The 26,599-nt window shown below is 52.8% G+C and overlaps 1 protein-coding gene across 3 annotated transcripts; it reads right to left on the minus strand.

The window, feature by feature from the left end:
* Positions 1–473: 473 nt before the first annotated feature.
* Positions 474–24,895, minus strand: SH3GLB2 (SH3 domain containing GRB2 like, endophilin B2). 3 transcript variants are annotated; one of them, XM_069031799.1, is made up of 11 exons: positions 24,708–24,894; positions 16,600–16,741; positions 16,164–16,292; positions 15,344–15,477; positions 14,777–14,869; positions 10,997–11,059; positions 6,825–6,848; positions 4,214–4,303; positions 3,911–4,011; positions 2,550–2,811; positions 474–1,906 (listed from the first exon to the last, which is right to left on the minus strand). In XM_069031799.1, exons 1-11 carry the CDS (start codon positions 24,768–24,770, stop codon positions 1,799–1,801), a joined length of 1,209 nt encoding a protein of 402 aa, XP_068887900.1. In that variant the 5' UTR covers positions 24,771–24,894; the 3' UTR covers positions 474–1,798. The 3 variants fall into 3 exon arrangements, with proteins under 3 accessions (XP_068887900.1, XP_068887901.1, XP_068887902.1); XM_069031800.1 differs by lacking the exon at positions 10,997–11,059 and having other exon boundaries at positions 24,708–24,895; XM_069031801.1 differs by lacking the exons at positions 6,825–6,848; positions 10,997–11,059.
* Positions 24,896–26,599: the final 1,704 nt, after the last annotated feature.

A 26,599-nucleotide genomic window follows, 5' to 3' on the forward strand; every position in this document is an offset into this window, starting at 1 on the left:
TACAGAGCATTTCAACAGCTGCTTTTCCCAGGAGTTCCTTCCAAGCTGGGTGTTAGGGACACGACTTTATGATTTTAGATTAGCAGCAGATCTAGTTTCCATAACAACCAAAAAAGTCTGTTAGATCTAGAATAGCACTTGGGTCTCTCAGCAGCTGAAGTCATGCTGCTGCTCTATTTTTGCTTCAGGTGCAGGAAGAGCTGTTGTTTCTCAGAGCCCCTGAAGCTGTAGTACAACTGAGATGCATCAGCTGGGAAAGGAACCACAAGGCTCTCACAGTGTGTTGGGAGTGTCAGGTGGGACAGGAAGGATGAGCAGCTTTGTTTTGCTTTAACCTCAGCTTCCAAGCCTAGAGTAGCAGGAGGGCACTGCTTTCAACTGAGCTGCTCCCTTTATCTCCCTGCTTGTCTCCACAGCCCTGTGGCTGGGGAGCAAGGACAGCCCTGAGCCCACAGAAGATGCTGAGGCAGGAGGTCAGGCAGTTTGTTTATTGGCAAATAAGTGCTGAAACCCATGAGCCCCACAAACACAGGTGCTCAGTGCCCGTTACATTAGAATGGTCACGATACCTTTGGGGAAAGTGCAAAAGATCAATAAACAAGCAAAGTTAGTTCTGACATACCCAGGGGAAGGTTGTGAACAGAGAGCTTGGTGCAGGCGAGTTACTCTTCCATCCAGCTGGAGTGGAAAACTCATGATACATCAAGTGGAAGTCCTTTAAGTGAGCTCTAGCTAGGAGTTCATTCCAGAGTGAGCAGGCACACACACACCTGAGCTAAACCAACCCATCCCTCCAGGACAGCCTGGGTCATGGTGTGTGTATGGCCAAGAACAGCTCTGTGTTGCGGGTCACAGCAGGTGGGACTGTCCCTTTCTGCACTAGGATGCACCAAGTCTGTTCACTGCTGACACGGGAGGGGAAACATTCATTAAATCAGTGATTCAGGGTGGAAATAAAGTCAGGCTAAAACATGCCTGGACAGACACACTGAAAGAAAAGCCTGGACAATAACACAGGGAGCAAAGCTTGTAAAAAGGCTTGTAAACTTTGCAGTCCAAGAGCAATTTCCCAGAGGAAATGCAAGCGAGATGCATGGTCCCTTGCACGAGGTTTGGGGTTAGGCCCTACGGTAGCAGGGTGGCTTCCACAAAGAAATCTTCCAGCTTCAGGGGACGGGGGTAGGTGGGAGCCTCCAGGCCCCAGGGTGGTGAGTGTGGCTCTTGGCCAGCCGTGCACTGCTGGTCTCCCACGGGTGAGCAGGGTGGGTGGGTTTAACAGGCTCCTTAATCTCAACTGCAGCCTTCTTGCTTTATGTGCTGGGACATGTCAGAGAGGGTGTGCGGGACACTTCCCTACTGGAGTGCTCGATGGTTGGACTTGGGCAATTCTGCTGCTGGAGAAGAGAGGAGGGGAGGGGCAGACAGGCACTAACCCACACCAGACACGAGGGAAGTGTAACTGGTGAGCAGCTGCTGAGGGACACAGCTCGCTCGCCCTGGGAAAGCCACTGTGAGGAACAAGACCGGGGCAAGGAAGGGAAAAAGTAATCAAGGAATCTTGTGCCATCAGGACTAACCTCAAAGCAGGCTGCACTGGTAGGTAACAAATTCAGTCTTGGGTGCCATCAGCCCTTTCCCAAAACCTCACCATAACAGTTTTCCCACTTCTTTCCCATAATTCCCATATTAGCAATGGAGTGTTGACCCTGAAGAGAGCAATGGTCTCGGATGAGGAAATCCGCATTAGAAGTGCCAGATGAGGGATGCATTCTGCTTGTACGTTCTTCTTCCTTAACATTTAACTTAACAGTTCCAAATAAGTGACAGGAACTTTCCCTTTCTGGTTCCCTCTTTCCCCTATGAGCCAGTCTGGATCCATGCCTGGCAGGCTGTACACAGTGATCATCTGGGGAGAGAAGACAGCACATTAGACAGGACCTTACTCTGCAGACAGAGCCAAGAAATTTAGTCAGATGGGGACTGAAAGAACAGTAATTCCTGAAGTTCATTTAGCAGGCATCTGTGCCCTTTCCCTGGAGCTATCTGCAGCTTTAACACAAGATCTATGGAAAACTGCCCAGTGATGTCCCTGTTGCTTTTTCATTCTCCAAAGTGACTCAAGGTACTTCTACATGTTGCTTTGTCATCCCTTCTGAATATAGAAGTTCAGTCTAGAGAACAGAAGAGTTTCCAACTTGCTGATTTTTCTTTTTTTCTCAGCATGATTAGAGCAGGCCTCCAGCCAACAGTTTATCCTATGGCTCTGGATAAGGCAGCTGTATTTGAGGGTCACAGTGAAGATACTGAGTATTGGAGTATTTTATTTTGGGCTCCAACAGGAACTGAGGAGTTATTTGGGTGATATTAAATAGTAAATGGCAGTGAGCACAAGCTCACTGCAACTCAGCAGATACTGGTATCCAGGTAAAGACTCTATTATTTCATAAAACAGGTTTTAGGGGCAGGAAAAGGAACCAAAGTCCTTGTTGGGAACACCACGGGCTGCTGAGCAGTTATAGGCAAATCCAACACTCAGGAAAGCCACCAACCTCATCTGCAAGAAGTGCCAGCTCGGTGCTGTCAGCCGCTTCGTAGTCGTAGAGGACTCTGGCCCTGCGTGTCCCGCTGGCAGGAGGCTTGACTTCGTTGGGGTTTAGCACACCCTCTGCTACGGTGTTGGGCACCCCAACAATTGTGGGCACCACTGGAATTGTAGGCACAGCAGGGAGCGTGGCAGCAGCGACAGCTGGAGGAGAGGTAGCGGCTGCGGGAGATGCGGATTCCGCGTTGCCTACGAATGTGCCTGAAAATCTTACACGGGAGAGAAAGGCACAGTTCAGTGAGGCTCCGGCCTGAGGAGCCACAAGCTCTTCCTTTCAGCAGTTGCACTGCAGAGATGATGCTCGAGAATTGCAGCCTACATACCCAGCTGTAACATATCCACACTGCCCTTCATGTGGGGAAACACCCTCAGTTCTCAGGTGAGACTGTGCAGCAAGGGACACTTGTCTGCCTGTTTTGACTCCAGTGCCCTGTTTCAACAACTTGCAGAGTACCAGACTGACATGTGACACTGCAGAGGGGGCTGGACAGGTAGTGCTCTCGGCTCTGTGTGACTGGGTCCATTGTGCTGTGTCCTTGCCCTGCTCTCACATGGTCTGTGTTACCTGTTCTGCCTGCTAATTCTTCAGCAAAGGGATGGGCATTGCTGCTGTTGAACTGGATGCCACAGCTGGAGGCTCCCAGCCCTTACAGGCTCTCTAGAGAGAGACAGTAATGGAGCTCAGGCTCAGTTATCTAAGGGGGGTACAGCTCTGGCCCTGGCAGTGATCACACAGAGACCCCAGAGTCACTGGGGGGAGGAGAGCCCTCAGAGATCATCCTGGCCAGTATCATACTTACATTTCTCCTTTGGAGCTGCAGGCATGGAAAAAGAACGGAACAGGAGTGTGAGTGATCACACAGAGGCAACAGCCCCTCCTGGGTCAGGCCTGTGCTGGTGTGACAGTACCAGACAGAACATCCCAGCCCACCCCACGGGATGTGCAGCCAGCAGCACGGAATGTAGAATCTGGGATTTGTTACTGCTGCAGCAGAGCATGCTCAGGCTCATTGCTTGGCAACAGGAATTTGAGTCTCGTGTGATCTAACTAATTTAGAGGAAGAATGTTCAAACTCCTGTGGCCATTGTGCTTTGAGAGGAATGTAAAAAGCCAATGGCAAAGCTGGCTCCAAATGCATCACCACCACCAGGACTGGTCACCACTCTGTAAACTCAGAAGCTCTGTCAGAGCTGTGAGGGCACTTTATAACTTCTGCCCAACATTGATGTGGGAGGGGGAAGGAGCCCTGAGCTGGGGGTAAGGAGATCAATAACCCTCAGAGAAGTAAAAACAGTCTCTTGTCTTACCTGCCCAGTTGCTTCTGCAGGTCCAGCATGAACTGGTAGCACTGAGCATAGTAGTTGGTCTGAGACTCCACAAACTCGTGGAGACAGCGAAGATGATTCACCTGGAGGGAAAAGGACCATCAGCTTGACTGAGTTTGGTTACCAGGCACAGAAACTCTCTTGCTGCAGCTACTACCCCCTTGAGGTACCCCGAATTTACCACCTCTTCTACTTCTATTCCACATGCAGGACTCTATGATCCTCTTGGCAGGAGCCAAAAGTCTCTGCAGTCCCTGTCAGCCCCGGGTGCCCAGGAGGACTCACGTGTGTGCTGCTGATCCCCTCCAGCAGCAGCCGGGTCACCTCTGCCTGGCGGTCGAACTCGGTCTGGGTGAGCCTCAGCTCGTGCTCCGCCTGCAAACAGGATGGGGGCTCAGGCAGCACAGGGCAGGAGCCCTGTTCTGTCTCTGCAGCCCTCTACCTTCACATCCCCTCTTTGGCAGCAAGACACAGATGCTGCAGGATCCACGTGCAGCTGTGACACTGAGCAGCAGGCACAAGAGACCCTGGGTTGGGATCCCAGAGACCTCTGGCTGCATTTCAGCTTAATTCCTTCTTAATCCTACACCGGGTCACTGCAGGTGATGGAATGGCAGCTCAAAACTGATGCATCAAGCAGGGAAGCTCCTTTGTTAATCCTGAGGTATGTGGAAAGCCAGTCCCATGCCAGCTCCTGTCCCTTTAGTCCCCTCTTTCTGCACCTGCAGGCATAGCAATGTCACAGCCTCCCTAGGCTTCTCTCTGGAAGAGCAGTGGATTCCTTTTTATCACCCCAGAACAAAGGCTGAGGCCAGGCAGCATTTACCAAACTGCTGCTGCTAATTAAATCTGCAATGGAGATGAACATCCCAATCCAACTTCTACCCAAGAGTCTCCTTTGGGGTTAGTTACTGATTCTGAGCTAGGAGGAATTAAACACTGGTGAATAGCAGGCAGCTCCACAGCAGGCTTTGGGAATCCAGAGACAGACTCACACTGGAGACCCATCTCTCCCCCACCACCAAACAGTGCATTTACACTGGGGCAGTTTTGCAGTACCAGAATACCCAGGTGGATCCTGGTAAGGAGATCTCCAGAAGTGCTGGAGCAGCCAAGTGTTCTGGTGCCAGCTCTCCCCTCCTGCTGATGGAAAGGGGTGACAAGCAGGCCCACGTGTTCTCTCCAGCATGCAGTATTCCTTAACACCTTAATTCCTTAACAGTGCTGAAGTCCTCTTGGGATGTGCTGTGGCCAGTCACAGAAGAGCAACATGCACTCAGCTCCAGCTCACTGGAAAGAGAACCCTTTCCCCTCCTCCAGCAGCGTGCAGCTCAGAGAGCTGCCCTGGTGCACGGGTTCCTTTCACTGCTTTGGGAATGCCCTGACCATTCTGGCCCAGGACTGGCATGTCTGGAATTGAGCCCAGAGGGCTAATCCAGCCAGGCTGACAGTCTCAGAGCAGAGGCCACAGCACTGGTGACCCCAGAGGAGACCCAGTATTCCCAGCAGGACAAGCTGGAGGTGCTGCTGGGGCCAGCACAGCTCTCATCTGGTACCAGCATTACCAGTGTAGAGCCAGGCTACAACAAAGAAATGCTCTGACTGTCTTTTAATCAGATTTGTCTATTTTAAGCTGCAACTCAACTGATCTATTTTCTTGCATCCTCTGTATGAAGGGGATTATTTAAAGGAGAAGCGGGAATGTAACAGGAAATACCAGTGCAATGCCTTCAAAACACCAAGTGATTCTTGCTCCCATGAGCTGAGACTCCAGTATTCAGAACTATTTAAACTTGTGCCAGGCAGACGCAGCTCCATTTGGTGCTGCCTGGGGTTTGCCTCTCCCTGCCAACTCTGAGCAGTTGCAGGATGTAGTTTCCTATAAAGCCAGAGTTGGATGGTGACCTGGGAGGCCCCTTCCAGTCTTGTGCTTCTCCAAGACATGGAGAACTTCAATATTTACTTACATACTTTGGTCTACCCAAGCAGAATAACCCAAAGAGAGAGGATAGAGGAACAGATCTTTGCATGCTCATAGCTAACTGTAGCCAGCTTGTTTGGTTGAGGGACTGAAGGATTTAAAGAACAGGAAGAGCTGGTTTGGGAACAGCCAGTCCATTCTTGCAGATGCCTTTGGAATAAGGCAGCAACAGGCTGCTGTCATGCACAGCACACAGAACTTCTGCCACTCTGCACTTCAGGCTTCACGGCAATGCCTGCTGGGGGTGTTCAAGGTGTGAAAGGAACAGGATCCCAAAAGGTGTCTCTGGAAGTTCCCTGATGTGCTGGAGCTCCACAGAGAGCTCACCTTGGTCTCAGCCCTCCATCCACCTTCATGGACAAGTCACACTTCCCTTCCAGAGCCTCCACGGATCAGAAGGGTAAGTGCAGCTCACCCAGAGAGAATCAACTCCATGAGGCTTCAAACCTCCCTCCACCCTACCCCCGACCGAGCTGTTCCCTGCAGCAGCTGGGGCTGGGCACAGGAAATGCTCTGTCCTTGCTCCAGCTCTGTGTAGAGCCAGCTGGATGGATTAGGCCAGGGGCTACCAGAGGCACACGGAGGATCAGAGCCTTGGCCACAGGAGCAGAGCTGGATCACACCTCAAGCATCACCTCTGCTCCTGTCACACAGTGCAGTGTTCTGAGCCTCCTTTTACCACATGCAGACACGCCTGGATGCCAGGGAAGTGTCTCCCACCAGGGACAGCCAACAGGCCCATGGCTCATCCCAAGCCGCTGTCATTGCACTGAACCACACAGAGGGATCAGGGCTGGGCACACAACAGCAGCAGCCCCTGATCCTCCCCTGCCTGTGAGCAGGAAGGGCTCCACAGCACCCCTGTCCCCTGAACACCCCCAGAAGGTTTGAGCACAGTTCCAGCTGGATACTTACTTTTTCCACCTCGTCGCTCCAAAGCTGTAGGGGCCACAGAGCAACAGGAAAGGAGATCAGTGTTGGAGACGTCGCGAAGCACTCGGCATTAACACCAACAGGCAAGGGTGCTCCATGGACAGCAGGCCAACTCCAGGGACAAGCCAGCCCTTCACCCAGCAGCAGCTGCCAGATCTATGCCCCTTCCCCTCATTCCTGCACCCTCGAGCTCAGTTTCACAATGGGAGAGCAAGTTCATGCCACCAGAGCCAGCAGCACGCCAGCTCTGCTCCCTGCCAGGGCTGCTACAGCCACTGCATTCCACAGGCTCCAGGAAAAAAAGATTAACAGCAGAGTCCTCTGCACAGCAAGGCTCACTTCGCTGAAGCTGCAGAGGTTGGCGTTGAAGGACAGCCCTTCTTTTAGGATTGTGGAGAGGCAAGTGAGCTTTTTGAGCTCAGGCTGCACAGAGGCCAGTGTTCCTCACCCATGGTCCAGAGAGCTCAGATTAGTGGGATAATCCACCCAGCCTGAAGTGCCAACAGGCCTGTTTAGCCACAGCAAGGAGGAAGCAGGGGCTGGCTGCTGCCTCTGAGCCAGGCAAAACATCACACGACTCCTTCCTACTCCCCTTCCCCACAGGGGCAGACTTGGACACCTCCAGCTGCTTGTGGGATCTGGCTTCAGGACATGAAACAATGAACAGAAGTCACACACAGCAATGGCAAAGGGAGAGAGGAGGCAGAAAAACACATTGATCCTTCCCAGAGGTCCTTGGCTTGGCCTTTACTCAGCAGCCAACTACTGCCTCAGTCCTGGCAATGTGAAATCCCCCTGGATCTGGGAGCACAGCAGCCTGCCTGCAACACCCACACCAGTGGGGCCAGGGGAATGACCCCTGTGGAGCTCAGCTTCACCACCCAGTGTCACCTCTGCAGGTCAGGGAAGGTCACCAGACACAGCTGAATTTGCACTGAGGGCACCTGTGCTGGATGTGGGTGTCAGAGGGAGAACAGGCTCTGTTTGGACCAGGCTCTCCCAGCTGAGCTTTGCCCACCAACTGTCCTCAGGTGGGCTGTGGGAGCCCCAGGCGCAGAGAGACTTCAGCAGCCAATATAAGGAGCACCTGTAGGCCCTGCCTGTACTGGGGAGGGGCTGAAGCAGGAAGGTGTTTTGCCAGGCTCCTGGGGTTGCTCCCTGCTCTGTGGTATGTAGCCTGACTGGCATCTCTGTGGAATTACTGTACTGGTCTGGGTGCTGAGGTGGGTGTTTTCTTTGACTTCTATGGGGATGTTTTGTTACTGCAAATCAGGAACTGGTTGGAGTAAGGCCTGGCCAGTTTCAGCCATGTGTGGGGACATGAGTCCCTTCCCCTTCTAAGAGCTCCTGCTCTGGAAGGAGGTGGTGGAAGCATCCTGTAGGAAGCTGAGAAGCAGCTCCTGAACTGCTTCTCTGGCACAAGGCCTTTGCCAGCACACCCCCATGTTTTTGGAGCATGGTTTACCATAGGAGCAAGGGGAAGCTTTCCCTCTGATCCCAGGCCTTCCTACTCAGACACTGTGGACAGTACTTAAGCCACATCAGGCCCATTTATCAGTGCAGCACCCATTGAATTTGTAGCCAGATTTGTTTCTCTTCTGTTGCCTTTGCTGTGCCACTACCAGGTCTGACCCTGTGGTGTTCTGGGTCAGTCCAGCTTTGCCCAGATCTGTTCCTGGGCTAAGACTTGGTGTGGCTCCTTTTTGGACAGCTCAGAGAGCAGAAAAGGCCATGATCTGCTATTGTCTTCCTGCATCCCAGCTCAAGCCAGAGGAATCCTCTTTAAGGTACTCAATATGTTTTTTTGTTGGAATCATTCCTAGGGGTACACTGCGTGGCAGGGTCTGAGAGAAAGGAATATTTAGGCTTGCACAGCCCACATACACCTTCTTACACAAAAACAAAAGGTCAGTGTGGGAGAGAGGAGAAATGGCTCCTCAGCCTCCAACTCATACAAAACAAGGGAGGTGCTTTTTTTCTTGGATTTAATTCCATCTGAGCCCTCCTGTCATGGAAGGGGGAAAAAAATAAAAGCACCGTGTTATCCACCTCTCCAAAAACCAACAATGTAAATTTAGAATCCAAATCAGAGCCCTGCTGAGGGCATGTGGTCCAGGAGAGAGCTGACCTGTTTGCTCACCTGTAAGATAAAGCTGTTACCTTGGGCATAACCAACCCCTCCCTCCAGAAAGGAGCCGAGCTCAAGAGCGAGGTGAGCAGCAGCCACTGCTCTGCACTGTCAGTGCACACTAAGAAGTAGCACAAGGACTCTGGCCTGGAAGAAAAGCAGAGCAACAGGATGAAGAGCTCCTACCTTGCTGCAGTGCCTGACCCCTTGGGATGAATGCTGGGATTAGAGAGCTTGCAGTAAAGCGGCTGCCTGGTCAGAGCTGGGGAGCAGCCTGGGCTCAGCTTGTGTTTTGCTAATTAGAGATGTAAACTGTAATTCAGGTCACCCTTGCCAGTGCAGCTGGACTTCAGGTGGCCCTTTACCCACCAACTGCAGCCTCTGAAAGAGCTTTGGAAGCCACAAGGCCTGACACTGGTTGGGCCAGCACACTTCCCACAGGCACTTCTGGTAGGAGGCCCTGCTGTGCAATCATCAAACTCGATCGGGGTCAGTGCTGGCTGCTCTCCCAGAGCCCTGCTCTTGCTGCCCAGTGCCACCAGCACTAGCAGAGCCTGATGAGGGAGCACTGAACTAAGCACAGATGTCCCAGGGTAGACACTTGTTGGCTAAAAATCTTCACAAAATCTGTTCTCCCGTTATGTTTCTGTATGTGGCACCTGCTCCCCAGAGCAGCTTTGCAATAGAGCAGAAGCAGATCAAGGTACTCTCTGGTGAGGGCTGGACGTGTCCAACTGGGTGTCTGGGCACTCCACAAGATGCCAATGCACATTGTTCAAATGCTTGTCTTCAGGTGTGCTTTAGCCCTGGGGAACAGTCAGGATACCCATGTCTCTTCAGAGGCAGCGAAAGCCCAGTTTCTCTCCTCTGGGTCTCCTAGAGCTTAACTGCAGTCTCTGGGAACAGACCTTCCCAAGGGAAAAGCCAGAGCCACAAGCTGGCTCTGAGCTGCACTAGGAGACAGGAGAACTGAGCAGTTGCTGCAGCATCATCAGTATCAGCTTCTGCAGGACTCTCATCACTGAGCCTGGGACCGATGGAAATCGTTTTCTAGGTATTGTGCAAAGCTATTTCTGATCCCAGCATCACTCTCCAAGGTCAGGACAGATCGCCCTAGGAACTAACACTGATGCTGTCAGCTCAGACACACCTCTGTCTCCAAATGGGATGGGTTTCCCATTAACCAAATCCACCTTGTTTCCATAGTGTTTTTTGTTTCTGAGAAGGCCGGGCTGTCCTTTTTCATATCTGCAGATTCCACTCCCCAGCACTTCCACTCCCAGATTATTCTATTAGCAGGCATCAGTGTTGTTCTGAATGCTACTTAGGAAGCAAGATGATCAGTTTTCAACATTTTAACGAGAAATGTGACATTGTGCAATGGGGAGCCATGAACACAGCATGGGAAGTCAATTGCTTGGCCACATCCACTCAGTGCAACAGAGTGGAAATGCAGCAGGCTGTTCATCCACCCCAGGCACATCTGGCTGTGGAACAGCTGCCAACACAATGAAACAGTAAAAAATGACTTCTGTTTGCAGAATAGAAAAGTCTGCACTGTTATTGACACTGGTGGCAGGGAGATTCCTCCACCTTTGATTCTCTTGACCAGCTACAAAGCCTCTGACTCTGACACCACAGTACAGATCAGGCAGTCACATGTGTGACGCTGCCACTGTACAGCTGGAACCATCCAGAAAGGCCACTCCTGGAGGTTTGCTCCTCTCAACTGCTCCACTAGCAATAAAAGCCCATCTGAAGATCCCCACTAGAAATGTGGAAGAGGGCTGGCAGGGAAACTGGTTTGGAAAGCAAACCCAGCTGCAAAGGGCCAGACCCTGAGCAGGCACCCACACAGGGGTGATGTGAATCCTCCAGGCCGAGTCAGAGGAACCCTGGGCAGCCCATGTCACATTAAAATGTTGAAAACAGCAGAGCACTAGGTCTGAGTTTACATCAGGTAGAGAGAGGGGCAGGAAGAGGCAATATCTAGGAGGAGGCAGTATCTGGGAGGAGGTGATCTTACCGCTGATGCGCTGGCGGAGAGCACGTAATTACGAGGTCTGGTTTCCTGAAAGTCAGGCACAGCCTGGGGGGGAATAGAGTGTCATGTACAAGGCACCAGAGGAGTCAACAGGAGTCACTGGGAGATGGGTGGAACAAGAGACCAGTGGCTTTTTTCCTGCCTGTGCTGGGAGCTTTGCTCGGATTCTGATGAGAGGCAGGAGGGAGGTCTCCCAACGTCTCAGCAGTGGCACGTGGAGGCCAGGCTTGTGCAGTCACACCTGATACTCGAACAGCAGACGCTCCTGCTGTTAGAAACTCTGCCTGTACTTACAGCTATCAGCTCATAAAGCACAATCCTAAGGGTATTCCCATTCCCTTACAGCCAGCAGGTTGCTCTTGTTGTATTAGCTCAGTCCCGTGGGCAGGACCTTCCTTCCCCTTGTCTCCTGCCTACAGTCACTGTACAGGGCCTTGCCCTTAAGGCAGGAGTATTTACCAGCACTGGAGCACCCCTTCCACAGTGCCTTCTACTGCTCTCACTCTCTCCAAGCCATGTTTCCTCCTAATGGAGCCAGATCTGCTGTTTTCAGGAAGGAACATGGCTTAGCCAAGCCAGGTAGAGCCAAAGGCAGCATAGGAGTTTTCATCCCAGAGGTCAGGAAACCTCCAAGCCACATTTTCCACAGATAAACTTCTGCCCTGGGGTAGGAAGACTTGAGCACTCTGGAGTCCAGTTTCCTCATTGGAAGTGCAATGGATTCAGTCCACTCCCACACAGTTATGGGCTCATTAACCACCACATATTGTGGTGCTTTTATTCAGTTAAGATCAGGCCTCCTCCTGGGATGGCCTTTGGCTGTAGAACCACCTGAAGAGACAAACTGAGCTGCCTGACATCAGGAATCCTCCTGGCCAGCCCTTACTGCACAGTGGCTGCTGTGCAGGGCTGGCACAGCTGTGCTGGATCCCAGCTCTGGCATTAATCCCCTCATTCTCTCTCCCAGGTTAATCTCTCTGTAGTCACCCAGATCCACTTATACACACTGACCCACTTTGCTGGGCCCCGAGCAGCCAGCTGGAATGAGTGACCAGTGTGTGGACGAGCAGTCAGGCAGTCCCAACAGGTTTTTTTTTTCCATACCATTTAGGAGTTTTAGGGATGGCTGGAGGAAGGAATAAGGAGGAGCAATTCCTATTACAAGTTAAACCTGAGTATAGGGAGAAAAATGCACCAGTGAGGTTTGAGGCCAGCAAAGCAAGTAGGCTGGACTCCTCCCTGTGGGGAGGAAGGATGTTTCACAGAAATAGCTGCTTATGCTTTTTGTTTTTTAAAGATCAAGAGCAACTGAAGAAACCTCTCCTCCCATTCCCTGGTCTCCAGGGAATCCCAAAACTAGTCACAGCACATGGGATGAAGGAGGCAAGCTTCTCTTCTGTGCATGGAGAAGTTGTATTTGCAAGCAGTGGTCAAAAGGGACCCACCTCCCTCCCTCTTCCACTCTGGTAATGGGGAAAAGGGGCAGAACAGCACCACAACCAGATCATCCTGCCTGTCATTGTCTCTGGGCTGCCCTTCCAGAGAGGGACTGGCCACCCAACCCCACCTCCTCCTGCCTGCAGCTGGAGGAGCCCGAGGGGGTCTTTAGGGGAGCCCCTGCCTCTCTTGAGCACTGCTTGCAGGCAGCGTGGATGGACCCAAGGGATGCTCCAGAGGGGCTGCAGGCAGGTCCCTGACACTCCCATCCTTCTGGAGCACCTTCCCCAGGCAGCCACAGCCCTGATCACGCTCAGAACATGCTGCAGGGCCAGTCCCAATGGGACAAAGAAGATATGAATTTTCTTTTTAAAAATGGGAAAGAGACAATGAGAGGTGTTAAAGAAAAAAAAATCACAGCACTGTTAGCACAGTCAATACTCACATCTCCCTCACACTGAGCAAATTACAAAGAAACAAAACAAAAAGGTTAGTAAACAAAACAGCATCAACAGGAAGGACAAAGCACAGTGTCTGTGGGAAATGCACAAGCCCAGGTACTCCACAGCAGCTCACGGGTCTGAGCAGCAGCACTCGGAGGGGCATCACGAGACAGAAGCTGTGGGAACACAGATTTGCACTAGAGAGGGGAAGAGCAGCAAGAGAGAGGTGAGCTGGGAGAGCTGGGATACTTCAGCTTGGATGGGGAGGTGTGACACAGGACTCCAGGCATGCTACAGGGAATGCTGCGATCTAGATGATGTCTAGATCAGAGGAAGCAGCTCTTCCTGGTGCTGGGAGCTTCCACCTTGTCATCCAGCAGTCAGGGAGGCACCCAGAGCCCAGGGACCCCACCTTTAAACTGAGCTGGCTGAGAGATGGGTCTCCACAGCAGCAGCTGAATTTGCTCTGCTGTTGCCATCAGTGTTTCAGCCACTCTGCTGCTTTGAGGCTTGGCCTGGGGACAGCACCCTGGAAAGCCTGGATCAGCTCTGCACCTGCCTGGGGCACCCCAAAAGTTCCAGTGGGAAACAAAGTTTTTCTTTTCCAGCTACAGGGGAGTCCCTCAACCAAGGGTGTGTGTGTAGGTGAGAGGTCTTGGGATCACCTCCCGTAGGAAGCAAGGTAAAGAGGGTGGAAAGGGAGGAAGCACAGGAGGTATCTGAATTCCTGCTCTGATCTGAGCTTAAAGATAAAGCAATGGCCACCAGTTCCCCCTGAGACTGGGGGCACTGACCCCTCTGGAAGGGGAATGTGGGATTCCTGAAGTTACTTTCAGAGGATCTGGGAGACCTGACTGTTTAGAGGAGGCTTTTTTAAAAGGGCAGCTACTACTGCTGTTCACAGCTGTCCTGTGTAGGTCTGAGCACTCTGTCAGACCTGCTGATGGAGGCTGCAGAGCTTAGCACAGCTTCCTCATCTGCCATGGATGTAATTGGAGCTGGAGGAAAGGGAAAACACCTGGGAACTGGCTACCCAGGGAGAGACAAGGCCAGAGGCCCAGCTGGCAGATGGTTAGAAACAGACTCAGCAGCGCTGCTGGGCTGGTATCCCAGTGCATCCCAGAAACTGACTGACAAGGACAGTCTGATTCTGACCTGCACACATTTGCCACTTGAGCTCCTGGCCCCAAGGCAGAAGCAGAACTTGGCAGGTCCTTGTGCCAACAGCCAGAGCTCTATAGGATGACAACCAGCTCCAACCAGGCCCTCCAGGGAACCCATCAGTGCCCAAGGTGATGAATTTCCCAAAGCCAGAGGGCAAGACAAGCCTGTAACCAGAGCACCATGAACTGAGTGAGCAGAGAGGCTCAGAAGTGGACCTTGTAGCCAGTCTGACCCTGGCCACCCCTTACCTGCTCCCACAGCACTCCTGCCTGGGAGCTGGCAGAATCCTAACTAGTCTGACAGGCTGGGACTGCTGCAGAGCTCCAGCAGCTTTTCCCTCGTGCACCTCTCAGCTCAGCTCTCTCTTGGCTTGGCTTGAGATCCCCAGTGAAAAGCAAGTCCTCAGAAGATGCAGCCTTATAGTTACTAGCACAACTCATCCACCAACCCTGATCAGTCAGGAGGCAGGAGCCTGGGTCAAGTGCAAGTTTCCAGACTCCAGAAGCTCAGAACTGTTTGCTTCAACAACTCCTCCAAGGGAGGACATCTCAGAAACAGGCACGTGGCTCCTGCTCCCAGTTCCCTTTCCATCCCAGATGAGGAATTGCCCCACCCATGCCTGCCAGAGACAGGACACAGTAGGGTAACCTAATTTTTGACGATGTGAGCCAAGCCCTGGGGCCAGAAGGACGGGAAGGGAAATGAGGGGAGGAGTTACCGCTGCTTTTGCCTCGGCAGCTTTGGCCTTCTTCAACCTGGCTTTGCAGGCGTCCAGGTCCAGGCGTCGGTTCTGCAGGATCCTCCGCTCTTTCTGGAAGGGACAGGAGATGGGTCAGAGCAGATTGCTTAGAAGCAGGGTTGAGGAGGGGACATGTTATCACCTAGGAATCAAATCTATTTCTTTATCAAAACACGCCAGGGAGAAAGAACCCGTTGCTATGCTCATCTCCTTAGCAGGAGTTTTGGGGCTGGTTGCCAGGGATACAGGATAACCTCCTGAAAACAGGGCAGCCTGTGATGGGTGGTGCCCACAAGCTGCAGGAGTGGGGAAATGAGTTACTTTCCTCATGCACATCAGCTGGCAATCCTTCTCTGTCAGAGGGGGAACCTGAGCAGAGCTAGGGTTGGTGTTCCCTCATCCTTGCGTTCTTTAAGGGGAGAGGTATGGAGTCATCCTTTGTCACAAGGAAAGATAAGGGGTTCTCTTAGCACTGTTTCTCTCTCCCCCTGCCCTCCTTGTCTCCAGGGTCGTGACAAGCTTCCCCTTCCCTGCCACCACACTTACAGAGATGGTTCTCCAATCCCCTTCCAGGAAGTTGCGCAGAGGGGTCAGGAAGTTGATGGAGGCAGAGTGGATGAATTCCCGTTCTGCTGCACCCAGGCGCCTCTGAGTCTCTCCAACTTTTATCAAAGTCTTTCCTGCAACAACGGGAACCTTCAGCTCCAGGAGAAACCAATTACCACGTGTTGCCTCCAGCCAACTCACCCAGAGCTTCCAGACTCCCGTGCTGGGGGACACAGGCACAGCAGTGCCTGGCCTGGGCAAAGTCCCACACCAGCTCCAGCCATACCCACTCTGCTGTTGGCCTGAGGCATCTTTTCACTGCTCCCAGGGCAACTCTGATCTTATCTGTCTGCTGAGGCACTTATGGCACTGATGTATTTTACTGCTCTACCTGCTTGCGCAGAATGATCCTTCTTTGCCTCATAAAACAAAGGCACAGGAACAGAGCAGCAAATTAAAAAGCACCAGAGCAGAAAACATGAGTTGATTAGACAGTGTTGGCTATAGATGCAGTTACAGCTGCTCTGGCTGTAACAGGACTCACTATTGAACAACTATTGATTCGGAGAGCAGGAACAAAGCTCATGTCAGGGGCAAGGACAGCTGGAAGTGAAGGCTGTGTCTCTGTGCAGGTCTGCTGCTTAAAGAAACCCAAAATTCCCCCAGGAAGGGACAACTGTGAGAATTTAAAGAGCAGAAAGGTGCTCTGTGTAGTCAGGAAGGAGCCTGCTGCATTCATTTCAATGCAAAACAGTATTAGGGATATTCTCTTGGGAAGGGATGGATTCCCAGGACTTCTTCATTAGCCAGGCTGACTTACCATAAGGTGTCCCTGGCCCAAAGTCACTGGCTGCCTCTGTCATGTACTGTGCCAGCAGCTCCCCATTGGTGACCCGGGAAGGCACCTTCCGGTCAAGCTTCTCGTACAGGAATTCTTCTACTCTGGCACCTGGAACGAGGAGACCAGGGAGGCTGAAAGAGAGTCCCTGAGCTGGGATTCATGATAGCCCACCCCATGCAGTCCTCAGTGATGCACTGGACAGCAGGCACCAGTGCCAGGAGCAGGTGTCCCTGCCCCAGCACACTGCCAGGCTCTGAGGTGCTCTCAGCTGCACAGGGAAGAAGGACAGGCCCTGCAAAGACACAAAGACACCGAGCCCCACAAACTCTACAGGGCTCTCTGCCAGAGGCCATCTCTTTCACCACTGAGTTGCAAGTGACATTTATCCTTCAAGCCTTAGGAGAACTGCACTTACTCGGGTTTGGCTGTAGCAGAACTTCAGTCTGACGCAAGATCTTCTCTGTCCAGTTCTTTGTGCAGTCTGCCCTGGCCAGAAGGTTTTCAAAGTGGGCATCAAGTTCAGTCTTCTCAGCCTGGCCCAGCTTTTCTTCAGTAAACTGCAGGAAGAAGGCAGTCATTAGGTCTGTTCTTCCAAAGCAAATTTAGTGTTATAGAGCTAATAAGGGACAGTGAAGCTGCTTTTGTCTTGTGTATTTACCTTAGAACAGAGCTAAAAACACTTCAAGATGTCATTCTTTGTTCCCAGGCATCTTTCAGAGGAAGAGGGCAAATTTTTTGCCCAAGAGTAGAACAAACATCAACCTAAAAATAGACTCCAGGTTTGAGAGGTGTTCCAGAATAAGTAACTTTTAATAAGGTCTAGTACGAAAATACTCCAGTTGTGAGGGATCTATTTAAATATGCACATGCTTTCCACTGCTTCATGCAGAGGAGCAACAGACATCCTTCACATGAGGGAAGGTGCTGAATCCCTTCAGATCCTACTGACCAACTCTGTGTCCTGCAAACCCAAGGGGTCAGGAATGCCACTACCACCTCAAGCTGGGAGACTCAGGATTTAGATAAAACCACTTCCAGCAAGTGACTGCTCTTCTGGGACACACTCTGAAGCAGGGAGTTGAAATATAACACTGTTCAACTCTTCTCAGCACTCAGATTCATACTGGCAATGGACAATCCCTCCCTCTGCAATTCCTTTTAAGTTTAAAATTAGCAGCAGGGAGAATTGGGCTGTGCAAGTCACCAGTGTTTTCATACTGCACAGTGACATCTGACCAGGTTTGTCAATCTGGAGATGCATCATCAGATGGCCTGGACACCCTCCATTGCTTCTTTGAGGGATTTCTGAGAGAAGAGCCCATTCCCTCTCATCCCATCCCCATTTCCCACCTGCTCCTTTCACTGAAGTTGGCCAACTTCAGTGTATTTTTAAGCACAATTTCCTGCTCTTGACAGAACCAGCATCTTGTTGGATCATGCTAAAAGACCCTTTGGTCAGCTGTGCCATTTGGGATCCTACAGAGGCTCCAGTTGTCCTTTAACCCTTGTTAATGGTCTCTGATGCCATTGCTGCAATATCAGGACATGGTACTGTGCAATACTGGCCAAAGATTAAAAGATGCCAAAGATTAAAGCCTGGCTAAAGCTCTTAGCTGAAATGCAGCTCCTGTCTTATCTACCACTGGTACCTTCTCTTCTCTGCTTCCCTACACCAGAGCTCAGCTCTAGATAGGCCAAAACGTCCTTTCCATGGGGTCTTGCTCTGATGTCTGCTGCCCTTCCTGAAAGGCTTCCTCGCCAGCTCTGTTCCTTTCCCATCCAGCACAATGCTGGGAACAAAGTGAGATAAGGAGAGCGCAGAGCAGGAGCAAACAGCCCTTGGAGTCCTGTTACCAGATGTCTGAGATATACAAGCCCTCCAGGTATGTTTACACAGCGACCTGTTTAGCACGATTCGAGCTCCAGCCAGTGGAGTGCCTTGCCAGAGGCAGGTGGTGACAGATTCTCAGCTGCAGGGACAGGACAGTCACACTGTCCCCCGCAGCCCGTGTGGGACAGAGGACCAGGGATAACTTTGCTGTTCTGTCCCCTGCACCAGCAGCCCCTGGTTACTGGCACATAATTTTAACTGGGTTTTGCCATGGTCCCCCATGCCATTTCTGGACAATGGGTAAAAGCAGATTCAAGGTGAGAGGGTGTTTGTATTGTTTGATTTCTTTGGGGGTCACACATGGCTCTCAGCAGCTGAGGCTGCTTTCCTCTGTCACTGCTGGGAGCCCAGAGCTGTTTTCAGACTCTGCCAGGCTGGGCTGAGTCACTGCCATGCAGCAAACTGGGACTTCCCAGGTATTTGGCACCAATTCTTGAGTCATCTGTTTAAGATCTTTCCTAAACAAGCCAAGACTCTTTGATGCAAAGATTAGTCTCTCTCATCCCCCTTTCCCAGACAGCATTCTGAGACCTCATCTCACTTTCAAGTCCAGCTCTTCTTCCTGCAGTTTAGGCTTATCCTGCACCAGCAGCTGCCCTGGAGCTGTCAAATCTAAACCCAGTTTCTTATCAGCTGAATTGAGTCAGCTTCTTACAGCATTGCTGCAGTGCCAGATCACTGCTGAAGCCCTCCAGCATCTCCAGAGCACTACTGCCACTGTCCTGAACCACTCCAGCTCTGGGGTCCTTTGCTTTATTAACAAGTGGCATCTTTGGCATCACTGTCCTCTGTGGCTGTTCTGTGTAACCCAGTGCAGGGGTCACAGCTCAGCACTCGCCAGGACTCAGAAACAATTCTTATCTCAAGTCAGGCACTAAAGCTGTTTGTCTTGCAACAAGGCTGAGGGCAGCACCAGGATCACAGCAAGCCTGGGGGCTATGCCAGAAGGGGAGGATGGGCAGGAATCTCAGTCACAGCCATGGCTCCAAAGGGTCAGGCCAGAAAACAATCTCTTATTCAGGCTTCCTTTCAGGGTTGGAAAGCAGGGCACGAAGGTCGGGAAGCAGGTGCAAGGCATGGAAGGCTGTGACTCCACTGACACTTAACTCACTCAGTGTCTCCCTGACCCCTCCCCAGGAGCTGGGTGTGCTGAACCCAGCCCAGGCACAGCCTCGGGGGGCTGGTGCCTCACTGCAGGGGCTGCACTGGGCGCTATCCCTGCCCAGGGTTACCTCCTCCTCCTTGTGCACAGGGAGTCGCTGATCCAGCTCGATTTGACCTCTAATGTGACTTTTTAGACCTATCAGAGAACCCACCCGACTTCACAGCAGTAGTGGGGATGTGCCATGAAGTGTAGGGAGAGCAGGACCACCTCCTGCAGGAGCAGCCTGCCATGAGATCAGATGGAGCTTCTCCTGGAAGCACAGCAAGCACAGGAGATTACAGGTGAGTTACACTGACCTACGAGCTGGCTCGTTTTTTTGTCTGGTGCAAGTGGAAATCTGAGATTTTAGGTGACAACAGGTCTCAGCTGCTGATCCCTTCTTACCTGGCTGCCCAGTGAAAAGAAGGGTAGAAGAACAGCAGTTTATGAAATCTGGCTACTCAAGCACTTCAGGCAGAACTCCTCTGTAAAGGATTTCTATTCCTGAGAATTTGTTTTCATAACAGAGAAATTTGGTTGAAAAGATTTCACTGTGACACCAAGAGATGCAGAACAAATGAATTGATCATACCCTCAAGCCTCCTGACTGTAAAAAGACAGATTTTGAGTATTTTATATTTTGTTGTTCCCAGACTAGCAGCACTGCTGTCTTTCACAACAGATTGCCACAAATGGGAGTGATATTTGGTTTCATCAAGTTGATTTACAGGCTTGGTGCAGATCCCTGGGGAGGAAGGCAGGGCTGGCAAAGCACAGGCAGTTGCAGCGTTGAGAAAGAACCTCCAGCTCCTCCATCCTGCCATGGCAGAGCTACTGTTTGTTTTCTAGAACCTGAGGACTGGGTCAATAGCCCTGAACCAATTCCCAGATCTGCATCCTGGGATGGTGAGCCAGGTCACAGTGCTGTTCATCCTTGCAGCTGACCTGGCTGCTTAATAATGCAGGGCAGCCTTTTGTCAGTGCCACTCTCGCTCTCCAGGAAGTGCTGCATTCCAGGACATCAATAATTCAGCCAAAGGTTGGGTTTCCTCTGGGAGTCTTGGCTGAACAGCAGGAACCAGAGATGCTTTATCAGGGCCCAGGTGGGCAAACAGGGTGACCCAGCAGGAGAGCAGCACTTGGGCCACAGGCCCAAAAGGAGCATGGATGTGCTGGACTACAGCTAGGGCAGCTGCCCTAAGCATTCACAGCTTGGGGAAAAGCCCCTTCCCCCAAGAGAGTTGGCAGACACATGTCTGGGATGTCAGGGGGGTTGGCAAGTAGTGCTGAGCTGGAGGGGCCCCCCTGCACTACAGGTACAGATCAAACAGGCTGGGCCTGTGACTAAATGCCATCAGAGTTAGGCTATAAAATAGCCCATGGTATTTCCTTTGCTGAAAGCATCAGCACCTTCCTCTCCTTAAAAGTGAGGGGAATAAAATCCCAGTATAATAAAAGCCCAGGCCTGTATGCTGTGATCTCTAACAGGGTGGCTGCAGCCCCCTTGCACAGGATCTGGTGGCAGAGTTCAGGCCCTTGTACCACTTGCAGGGTCCCCATTTTATCCAACTGGATGTTACTTATGACTTTCCACTTTAAATTACAAAGATCAAACCAGAGCCAGGAGATTTAAACCAGGAATAGTCTCCAGTACCTGCCAGTAGATTTAGGCTGTTGGGTTTTTCAAAGCCTCCAAATAGCTCAAAATGCCCAAAACACAGTAACATTTGCTCTTTTTGATCAGAGGCACAACACAATCGGTTGAGCAAATCTGGCTCCCTCTTTGTACAATGTTGCAGTAAGAAAGAAGCTACAGTCACTCAGCATCTGAAAACTACCTGATTTTCAGCAACTCTGGACCAGATACAGAGTCTGCTCCAAGTATTTGGTCACCAGGAGTCAGGAAAGCCAGGCTGGGAGCCAAGTGAAACTGTGCTAGAGGACAGAAGGAAGCCATTAACAGGGACAGCTTGGTTAACTCATGAGCAAGGCATTTAGGAGAGGAAAAAAAACCACTGTTGTGGTGGGTTAAGCTTGGCTGGACATGAGGTGCCACCAAATCTCTCTATCACTTCCCTCCTCAGCAGAACAGGGGGGGGTGAAAATAAGATGGAAAAACCTCATAGTGAAAGATAAAGGCAGTTTAATGAAGAAAAAGTTGTGCATGGAAGCAAAGGAAGCCAAAAGATTTTCCTGCCTCCTTCCCATCTGCAAGTGATGTGTGACCACTTCCCGGGAAGCTGGGCCTCAGTACATGTCATGGTTACCCCAAAAGACAAATGTGCTCTATAATAATGTCCCCCCTCCTCCTCTCTCTTAGGTTTTATTGCTCTGCAATATCCTATGGTATGCAATATCCCTTTGGGCAGCTTGGGTCAGCTGTCCTGGCTGTGTCCCTACCAAGACCTTGTCCTTTCCTTGGGTCACCTTCTGCTCTCTGAACTTTTAAAGTGTGAACATCAGTAAAGTCAGCAAGCAGAGGGTTTATTTTATCTACTAATGATAAAAGTCTATTTTATCACCAGAATTCAGGGAGCTGGGGGAGTCTGTCTGCAGGAGCTTCAAGAGAGAGTAAGTCAGCCTCTAGCTGTTGTAGTAATGACATTAGTGGGGGGATAAGCACCCAAAAGCTGTACTCACACTTAGGCATTTTCACCCAGAGCCTGTTTACATCAGAACTGACAAAAGACAGACACCTACAATTATTTCCAGACCTCTCTGAAAGAGCCTGCCTTGCAGCCCATCTAGAACAGAGACATCCAGTGTGTGGCCACACAGCTTCCACTGGCCAAAGTTTGGGATCAGACCCACTCATTGATAACTGGAAGGTGCATCTGATCAAAGGGAAAGGCCCTCCTTCAAGTGAAGATGAAGAGTGACCTGTTTGGAATCTGTCTGCAGGTGCCACATCCCCTCAGAGAATACTGATCTGATGGCTGCAACTGGAAGTGCAAGTGTCAATACAGGCCATGCTCAGGTGAGATGCTGAATCCTACACAAGCTCTATATCCTTGCAGCTGCCCCAGCCTAGAAGTTTGTTCCCCACTCCCAGGGTAGCAGAGCTGTCCACTACTTTCCTACCCCACCTTTACTGTCTGCTCTGCTTTTCTGGAGGAGCCCTGTGACTGATGCCTGAGTGAGGAAGAGCCATGTAAAGGCAGCAGTGGGTTTGAGCTGTTTTGATTGGGTTGTTTTTGTCATGAGGAGCTTAGTCCAAAATCCTTCTTCCAGCACCTATGTTGGGTTGTATTTGACAGGTTTCAAATCAGCTCCTGCCCTGAGCCAGCCCAGAGGTGTTGTGCTGACCATGCCCTGTCTCCTTTCCCCCGGCTGAGCCGTAATTCCAGTTTGAGTGAAGCTCCTGTGTGTTGGTCAGCCAGCTCTGCCAGACAGCAGGAGCTAATGCTGTCTGAGTGGAACAGCACATAATGGCCAGTCCATTTATCTCCAGTTGCTGCAGTTCCAGTAAAACATCACTTTGTTAAATGCCTGGAGCTGGAGAAAGCATCTCCAAATGCTACGGAAAACAGCTTTTTCTAGACAGCTTATTCCCATCCTAGAAGATCTGCAGTGCTAAAGAGTGCTACAAACCCAGCCCTTACTGCCCACAGCAGACCTCAGCTGTCTCTGGCGGCTCTCGGGGGAGACAGGGCAGGGCTCACCCACACCAGGAGTCTGTGAGGACCCAAAAAGGCTGAATTCCCCCAGCAGTGACACCTCATGAGGTGGTTTTCAGCCTCAGAGATCTCTTTCCTTGCAGTTCCCCCTCCTTACACACCTGCTCACTGTCCACAAGTGCTAGTGCTCATTTGGTTTCAAGAAATTACTACTGTAATTAGGCATATGAATATTCATGTACGAGACAGTGGAGTAGGTGTAGCAAGCAGAAGCCACGATTTATAAACGCCTCCTTGCTCTGGAATCACTGTGTGCAGACACTGTTCCCAGGCCTGTCTCCTTCCTACGCCTTGGAGCTAAAAAACACTTACCAGAGACTTACAATAAGGCTTCTAAACACAAGATTTCTTTCTAGCATTCCTTCTGCATCCAAGGTCATTTGCATGAGAACGGCATCTTTAGGCCTTCCATCTGCTCCTTATTTTGCTCCTGTAGTTAATATCTCTCTTTTTCATAACATATGACTCACTGGCACGGCTACAGGAGGTGATATCTGCTTACAGGAGACCAGTTCTCAATAGAGCCAGAATTACTCCCCTGCACAGAAGGTCTGGAACAAGGCAGCTCTGCTGTTTGTTTACCAGCCCCCACACAATAGGTAGAGCAAGAAGCCCAGTCCCAGAGTCACCAGCTGGACTTCACTTTCCAGGCAGGATCCCAACCAGTTCTGACCTGCCTCTCTCCTCTCCTGGTCAAACAAGAGCAATATTCCAGTTCTTATGCCCAAGAAATGAATACACTCAGCAGCCCCATTTCACCACCTGCTGCACACGTGTACCCAAATTTCTTCACAGCTCCAGGGGGGTCAGTTCATTCCCAAGAAGCTCCTGATCTCAAGTTGTGAATATCAGAATATTCTGAGTTGAAAGGACCCGCAAGGATCATCAAAGTACAACTGGCCCTGCACAGAAACAGCCCAAAGAATCCCCCCTGTGCCCGAGAGCATTGTCCAAACGCTTCTTGAGCTCTATAGGCCTTGGGACTGTGACCACTGCCCTGGGGAGCCTGTTCAGTGACCCACCACCCTCTGGGGGAAGAACCTTTTCCTAATACTCAACCTCACCCCACCCCGACTCAGCTCCAGACATTTCCTCGCATGGTCCTGATGCCTCAGCAACCCCGTGAGACCCGACCTGCTCACTCTCAGCACCTCGTCCCATCCCTTGAACATCCCAGTGTCTTCCCAGGCCCTGGGATCTCCTGCTCCTCCCGAGGGGCTGAAGTGCAGACCAGGTGCAAGGCACCTCCACCACCCCTCCCCAGCGACAGGGACCATTCCACAGAATCCCAGAATGACTGGGATTGGAAGGGACCTCTGGAGATCATCCAACCTCCTTGCGAAGGCAGGGTCACCTGGAGCAGGTGACACAGGAACGTGTCCAGCGGGGTTTGGAATGTCTCCAGGGTGGGAGACTCCCTGCTCTCCCTGGGCACCTGTTCCAGAGCTCTGCCCCCCTTCCCGGTGGGTCTGGGTACGGACAAAGCAGCCGTGTGCCAGCAGCTTTGTTTCTTTAAGATCAGCAAACCCCAGGCACGAATGTCTCCCCGCACTCCCCTCCCCATCCCGAGCCCCATCCCCGGGGCTCTTCCCCGGCAACCCCGAGCTCCCGAGGTGGTGCATCTGCGGGTGATGCTCCGGGGGCTATGCTCAGGCAGACGGACCCACCCAGCTCCGATCTCCTTCTCCAGCCTCCCCGGGGCCGGGAAAACCCCCCTGGCTCGGCCGGGGCCTGGCTCCGCGGATCCCCCGCGCCTCCCGCCCCGCGGCCTCCGGGCGATGCCGCTGCCGTGGCGACAAGCCCCGCCTCACCTGCATGGCACGGGAGAAGAAGACCCCGGCGTCCGACGCCAGCTTCTTCACGTTGAACTCCATGGCGGCCCCGGAGCCGCCCCGGCCGCGCCGCGCCCCCGCTGTCACCGCGCCCGCCGCTCCGCCACCTTTTATAGCGCCGGGTGACGCCCGCTCCGCGCCTCTTAAAAGGGCTGCGATTTCTTACGGGTCCGTGCGCCTCGGCAGCGCTCCGGCGGACGGGGGCGCGGATGGCGGGCGCGGCCCCTTTAAGCGCGGCGGCGGCCGCGGGGGGAGCTGTCAGCGCCCGCCAATAGAAACTCGCGCCGCGCTCCCCGCCCCTTCCCTTCCCTCTCCGCCGCCCGCGCCGCCTCATCCCCGAGCCGGGCGCGTTCCGATTGGCGCGGCGGCGGGCGGCTCTCCCCTCTGATTGGCTGGAATGGGGCAGGGGGCGGGGTCTCCGCGCGGCCCGTCCCCTGCGCGGGGTGGGCTGCGGCGCGGGGGAAGGAGACGCTGCCCTTCCGCGGCCATGGCGCGCGGCGCGGGGAGAGGGCGCCGAGCGGGGCCGCGCGCCCCCCCCGCCGCGGTGAGTGGTGCCGCCCGCGCCCGCTCGCGGGGGCCGGGCCCGCCGGGCCGCACCATCGTTAGTGGGGGGGGGAGGGGAAGGAGGGGGAAGCGCCGAGCCGGGGACCCCCGGCTGAATCCGGTCATGGGGGTGGGGGGTACGGAGGGTGCGGGGGCGGCGGGGATGCCCCCCGGGGTGAGCGAGTGCAGGGGCCCGGGGATGCCGCAGGGGTGCGAGGCACCTGAGCGCGCAGGGGGGATGCTCAGGGATGCGGGGGATGTCGGGGGTGCGGGGATGCTCTGGGGCTGCGGGGGGTGCGGGAGCCCTGCGTGCTGCAGTGCAGGTGCGGGGGGTCCCGTGGGACGCTCCCCGCCGGGCCGGTGGGTTTAAGCCCCGGCGCCGGCTGCCCACGGCGGGCAGGGCTGGGGGGAGATGCCCGGACAGAGGGACTGCCTTGGTACGTCGGCGCCTGTACTCCCTATCCCGGTATGGTAACCCCTAGGCTGTTTTCCGTGCCCAAAATTCCTTGCACTTTGCTCATCTCATCTCTGCTGCGGCCAGGACGTTGTGTTTAACCTTGTGGGGAGAGCCCATGGCCGGTGTCTGGTCCGTGCGGGCTCCCAGTGCCCGCAGAACATTCCGTCGGTGCTCCCGGGGCAGTGGGTGCGGGGCGGGAGCGGGGCTCTGTCACACGCCTGTGCCTTCTGTCGCTCTGTCCTTGACGGGAGCACATCCCTCCTGCCCAGCCCCGCTAGCAAAGCTCCGAGGGAGCTCAGGCAGCATGGAAATCTCCTGGGAGAACCCCCTTTGGTTGGTGGTGGCTCTTGAGCAAGGCTGTGATGCACAGACAACTGTGTGAAAGCAGAGTTTTGGCATTGAAAACGTGTGTATGGTTATTTGGGATAATCGGGGCTTTTTTTTATATTGGGACTGCAAACAAAATTCCTCCAGCCATGTGCAGGCAGTTCTGGTACATGTAGAAATTTCTGGGAGCTGCCAAATCTGAGGGTGCTGCTGCCATAGAGCAGTTTGGGAATCTGTCCCTGTGGTTGGTAGGACAAGCAAAGGAATTGCTGCTGCTGGTTACAAGATGTTTTATATTCGCTGTTCCAAGTGACCTGGTGTGTGTTTTGTGAAGTGCACTGCAAGCAGGAGCAGGGCGTGTGTTCCCCTCACTCACACGATTTTTCCCCTCTTCCCGCAGGAGGATTGTTGGATGGAGGCCAATTCCAGGACTCTGAGCCACATGTCAGAGAAAAGTTGGGTTCTTTTGTGAGCAGCTCACACCGCATCCACAAGTGCCCTTCCCCGTGGCGGCTCCTGAAGGTGCCGAGGTCCTCGTGCAGAG

Source organism: Aphelocoma coerulescens, chromosome 17, assembly GCF_041296385.1.
Source record: "Aphelocoma coerulescens isolate FSJ_1873_10779 chromosome 17, UR_Acoe_1.0, whole genome shotgun sequence".
NCBI classification, from domain to species: Eukaryota; Metazoa; Chordata; class Aves; order Passeriformes; family Corvidae; genus Aphelocoma; species Aphelocoma coerulescens.